Source organism: Danio aesculapii, chromosome 2 (assembly GCF_903798145.1).
Source record: "Danio aesculapii chromosome 2, fDanAes4.1, whole genome shotgun sequence".
Lineage (NCBI taxonomy): Eukaryota > Metazoa > Chordata > Actinopteri > Cypriniformes > Danionidae > Danio > Danio aesculapii.
Genome location: NC_079436.1, coordinates 30,576,349 through 30,582,613, shown reverse-complemented (window position 1 = coordinate 30,582,613; position 6,265 = coordinate 30,576,349). Strand labels below are relative to the sequence as shown.

Genomic DNA, 6,265 nt, shown 5'->3' with positions numbered 1-6,265 from the left:
TAACAATAAATCATAAAACTACAAATTAGAGTATCCAGACATATATTTTTACAGAGAAAGGATTTACCAAATCACACTGGCTATCCAACCTTCTGTTGTCTACAGCTGAAAGACACATTGATATTAATCATATGATACACTGTCTCACAAAACAGTATATTCACACTGAAAACTAAACAATCAGTTGTATTTAAACCAAGACAACAGTTGAGATACATGCTATTTTTGCACTAATTTTCCAGTTTTGCTTAGAAATAAAGCAACAACCAAAGCTTTTTAATTCAAAACGTTAATATTGCTATACCCAAGTGTTTTTAATACGTATAACATAAAGCAACACGATGCATATACTCAGTTTTCTTACTATGAATTGGTTCAGGATTAAGAAATTACCTTATTTCATTAGTTTATACATTAGAAATTTAGGCTGCGTGACCTGATTTTGCAATTTGGAGGCTATCCACTTGAGTATTTTCATTTTTTCAGTATCACGCATTAGATTAGCCGGCAGTTTAAAAATCTAAATGTTTGCTACCACAATCTGGGATTGTTCCTTCTGGAGAAGTTTAAAAGGTTAGCATCTGCCTATCAACACCAACATCTCTTTACCAAGAGTAAAATATATATATATATATATATTTATCTTAGGGTTAAAGGGTCAGTATACTCCATAAGTACATTTCTGACATCCTTTTCACCATCATTTTTACCCAACCACATAAGACCTTAATTCATCTTCATAACACAAATGAAGATATTTTAATCAAATTCAAAGAGCTTTCTGCCTCTTCACTGAAAGTCTATCACTCACTAAGATAACAAAACATTGTAAAGCATCAGAAGTTTGAATGACAACTTTCAATAGAACAACTGAAATCTCTCAGATATCATAAATGATAACTCAAACGTCTCATTGGATTAAATAACAGTGAGTAAATGAGTACAGAATTTACATTTTGGGGTGAGCTAACCCTTTAAGCATAGTGTGAAAAACCTAGAAATAAAACCTGCATAACCTGCAGGTAATATCAAACAACACTGGACTGTGGGTTTTGAATTAAAATGCTTTGGGAGGTGTACGGGTCATCTGTTAAATCTCTTTCTCCATCTGAGCGTGTCTTCACTCCTTCTTCTCGGCTTCATCCTCTGGGATGTAGACACTGACAGTAAACTCTGCTGCTTCTGTGCCATACTTGTTCTTCACCAGCAGGGCGTATTTCCCAGAGTCTGGTGTGGTGACAGCAGCGATGGTGATGCTGGCAAACTTGCTGTGCTCATACTTCAGCGTGTAGTGCTCATCACACACCAGCGGTTTCTCATTCTTGATCCAGCTGACCTCAGGAGCAGGATCACCCCATACGTTGCCAGTGAGGTTGAGGGACTAAAAAGGGAGAAGTAAAATCAAATGTGAGACTACATTCCTGATAAACTCAAGGTGCAGTGAGAGATTTCTAAGAAACACTGTTGGAAATATTAACAGTTAAAAAAACAGGAAAAGATCAAAGGACAGAAATAAGGGTTCACAAATGGCCCTTTCAGACATTTACTAGTGAATTGTCACCTTTAGGCAGTAAGTTTATTGTTTATGGTCATGTGGCCCATGCTGGAAAGTTCTCATGATTCATTTTAAAGTTTAATATCGACAGAGAATTTGAGTTAATGATTGAACATGAAGGTATCAACAGTATGTAACCCAACGGTCCTACTACACCCAACCATCTCTGAGCTGGGATCGAACCAGCCTCTCTTTGCATGGGAGTCGATTGCTTTAACAAGGAGGCTAAAGACCATGGCCTCTAGAATTTGTAACTAGACCTCCTTCTGAGGTCAGAGGAGTGAGGTATACATGCATAGCACTTCGCTAGACGGCCTCCGTTACATTCACCTCCCTAAACCTCACTCGCATCCCGGACGAGCCCCCACGTAACCCACCGATGCTATTGCACCCAACCCGTTCTGAGCTGGGATCGAAGCGGCGATTCTTAGCATGGGAGTTGATTACTCTAACAAGGAGGCTGAAAACCATGGCCTCTAGCATCTGTCGCTAGAGCACCTTTTTCAGGTCAGAGAAGAGAGGTTTACCTGTATAGCACTTTGCTAGCTGGCTTGCGTTAAACAGTATATTAAGTTGTTTTGTTATGTTCTGAAATATTGAGTGTGTCCTCGTTGCAGCCTGTAGCACAATGATGTACTGGACCAGGCCCAATATGTAGTGGATGACGTGCATGTGTGAGCAGCTGTTGTTAGAAACGAGAATTATTTATATGAATTAAATTACCCATTACATAGTGCGTTATTAACTTCTATACCTACCCTAAACCCAACCGTCACAGTAGCATGGGCATTACAATGTCCACTACGGTTTGGACCTGGTCCAGTAAGTCATTGTGCTACAGACTCCAGCGAGGACACCATGGAAATATTACCTGTTTCTCTCATGCTTTTCAATTTCATGGGTAATGAAATGCATATATTAACAGATATAACACTGTAGGGCTCAAAGAAGAAAAGGAATATGTTATAAAGTTAAGTCCAATGAGAAAACGCATGTTAACACTTCATTATTAAATGTATTTTTTAAGCAATCTTATATTCATTTTGTTGCTGTTTACCATTGTCATGGTAACATTCAGGGTAAGAATAAAGAGGAAATAAATAGCATTGCTTTACACTGCACTGAGTTCATTAATAATGAGTTCATTATCACATGCAAGTGCAGTTCCCTCCAAAGGCCTACTTCAAGAGCCCTTTCAAGCCCTTTGAAGTGAGTAGGGCAGAGGGATGCTCAGTTCTATTTGGAATTTGCCCCCAGTAATAATCATTTAAAATAAAAATGTTCAAAATCAATCTTGCTCAATATTATCAATGTGTCTGCAAGCAGATTGGGAGTTTTGAGATGTGATTCGTCAATGCCTCGCATGACCAAATAGTCTGGGTCGAACATGGGACCTGACTTAAATTGGCCTTAAATTACTATGGTGTCCGTCTACTACTCAAGTGGCTTTAACTGAAACATAGAGAGGGACCTAGTGCAGTGCAATCTGAGCTGCATCCAATGCATTTTAATGCGCTCACCTAATCCCACACCTAACCCTCAGTGACGTCACCCTCACCATTGCGTGTATTGTGTCTGACGTTGCATCACTGAGATATGCAGTCTCAGCTTGCATCATCAAGGTTGCATCCAGATACCATTGAAACGTGAGCAACATTGGTTGCTGTTGTAATATCAGCAATAATAATAGGACAGTTTTAAGTATCATTGTTAGTTTTATGTCAACCGTTAGTCATCGCCTGTAATGCATAACATATCCATGAACTTGTGTGGAGCAAAGCAATTACATAGATGTGTTTATTTGGGTGTGGATTTTAAATACCAACAGCATTTGTCTGAAATCACATACTGCACCTTTAAGAAATGTGACGCACATATGAGAGATGATAATACCTTGCCCTCCTGAATGGTGACAACATCTGGCAGGCCACCCACAACACGTGCCGGTCTAAAAATACACAAACCATTAAATAATTAGCAGTTTCAATAAACTTCAATATGAAAAAGAAGGTACTTGCTTCCTATAAAAGCTGCTCAAAATATTTAAGCATTCATAATTAATTATGGAACTGAATCAAAACATGTCTTGAGGTGACAATTATGGTCGCAGGTTCTTCTGAGATTTGTTGGTAATGTCAGAATTTGCGACCATTATAGCTTTTGAAAGATGCACACCAGATTGAATTTCAGATTGAAGATGTTGTGAATCTGTTTACTTTGTGATAGCACAATATTAATAGCAAAGACAATCACTTACTTCTCTCTGCTATGGCCGCCGCCCTGAGGAAGGAAAGACAGACAAACACAGTGTTATTTGGGTCTTTAAATAGTATTGGTGACTGCTAAGGTGATGCATTCTTCTTGCACTTTTCAATATCAGGAATGCTCACTGTACGCCCACTGTGACGCACTCACGGGTGGTCTATTTTAGTATTGTTGTGACAGCTTATGCAAGAAGGTCTTGACCAGGGAATAGTAGAAAGTAAAAATAAAAAACTTGTCACATTATTAGTATTTGATGGTTTTCATTTGATCAAACTTACTTCAGCCTCTTGAATTCTTCAAATGCTTCCTCCCATACTACACAAATAGAAAAAAACAAGTGAAAAACATTCAGATATAAATGTAATGGCAGATGTATAACTAAAATACCACACCAGTCTAAAGTCTCATGTAGTAGCACTAAAAATATAAAAGGAGAAGAGATGACTGTAAATGACGAGAGTGGACCAGGCCTGGCACGTTATGTTTAGTTTCAGTTTCTGTTTAGGCAGCAGTCGTCAATGAGAGGCTGTCACCACATGTTTTTTTTTTATTTATTTTGTTGATTAAAGTGTTTGAATATTCACCGGTTTCCCGTCTTCTTCCTCTTAGGCGTATGCAGCAATGTAACAAAGTACAAAACACACTGCTCAAGGGAAGAAGAAGGTGGTAAAACCAGTGAACATTCAAACAATTTAATAAAGCAACACAAAACAAAACTAATGGGCTGCAGCAGCCTCTCATGGATGACCACCACCAAAGTAAAGCAAAAACCAAGTAAACATGTCCCAGGCCTGGTCCTCTCTCGTCTTTCACGTTTTCTCTCCTCCCGTTAAGTTTCCAGAGCACCTACATGAAACTTGAAACCCGGTGTGGCACACAGGTGACACACTAACATGATCACACTCATAGCACCGCACTAGGATCACAGCTGAGCTGATATACAACCATAATCGCAGGGCTACTTGTGCGATATTGCTTATCTATCTATCCAACTATCTGTCTTATCCACCCATATATATATATAGATATAGATAGATAGATAGATAGATAGATAGATAGATAGATAGATAGATAGATAGATAGATAGATAGATAGATAGATAGATAGATAGATAGATAGATAGATAGATAGATAGATAGTTGAAGTCAGAATTATTAGCCCCCTTTGAATTTTTTGTTCTTTTTTTAAATATTTCACAAATAATGTTTAACTGATCAAGGAAATTTTCACATGATGTCTGATAATATTTTTTCTTGGAGAAAGTCTTATTTTTTTATTTCGGCAAGAATAAAAGTGGTTTTAATTTTTTTTAAAACCATTTTAAGGACAATATTATTAGTCTCTTTAAGCTATATTTTTTGATAGTCTACAGAACAAACCATCATTATACAATAAACTGCCTAATTACCTAATTAACCTAGTTAAGCCTTTAAATGTCACTTTAAGCTGTATAGAAGTGTCTTGAAAAATATCTACTAAAATATTATTTACTGTCATCATGGCAAAGATAAAATAAATCAGTTATTAGATACGTTAAACAGAAATTGGGGAAAAAAATAAACAGGGAGGTTAATAATTCAGGTAGGCTAATAATTCTGACCATTTTGAGGGATGCAAACAAAAACAATTGTCCCAACGTATTTCTTGTTTTACATTTTTAATTTCTGTAGCTTCAGACAATATAAAAAGAGCCACATATTGACAAATAATGTTATGATAGCAGTTTTAACATTAAGTTAAGATTGAATTGCCTATTGTTACAGTTATGAAATAGTTTGATATACAAGCAGAAAATGTTCATGGGCCAATGACATGACCAAATTGAATTGGTCTATTGAATTGTCAGTTGCACTGGATTAGGGTTTACATGAATAATTAGGTATGGGTTTTATAACGATCACCAGTGATCTACTACCTGAGATCGCTGGTAAACACACTTACTTTGACATGAACTACAAATCCGCCAGTTATGGACTACAAGACCCAGTCATACAACACACACAAAAGCGGTTCCAGATCAAGACTGATTACACTCTCACAGCTGAAGCTGCTCAAGGACTGATTAATGCACTACATAAGCACAAACACAGTCTTGTTCTCTGTTCTAGTGACATTACAACGCGTTTTCTTTGTCCTGCGTTACTGTGTTTTTGTGCCTTGCCTTGTTTATTCGTTTAATCCTGTTTGCTGCCTGCCTCTGACCATTTGCCTGCTATTTCGACTACGACTCTGGATTGCCCTCATACATGTTTGCTCCTGCGCTGATCCTTGCTTGCCTGACCATCCTGTCAATAAAACCCTACATTTGGATCCTCACCCCTGTTGTCAGTGTCACACCCCTGGTTACATGTTTAAGTAACAAGTTATTCTTTGTTTTCTTTGATTAAAAAGTATCAAGACATTAGTTCGAAATTGTAAATAGAAATATTATCATTTACAGCATTT

The 6,265-nt window shown here is 37.4% G+C and overlaps 1 protein-coding gene across 1 annotated transcript in view; it reads right to left on the bottom strand.

The window, feature by feature from the left end:
- Positions 1-25: 25 nt before the first annotated feature.
- The window catches only part of myom1a (myomesin 1a (skelemin)), an 80,286-nt gene continuing 74,046 nt past the window's right edge, over positions 26-6,265 (bottom strand). The window contains 1 exon segment of the mRNA XM_056477131.1: positions 26-1,381. Coding sequence (XP_056333106.1) covers positions 1,121-1,381 — 261 coding nt within the window. The 3' untranslated portion in view covers positions 26-1,120.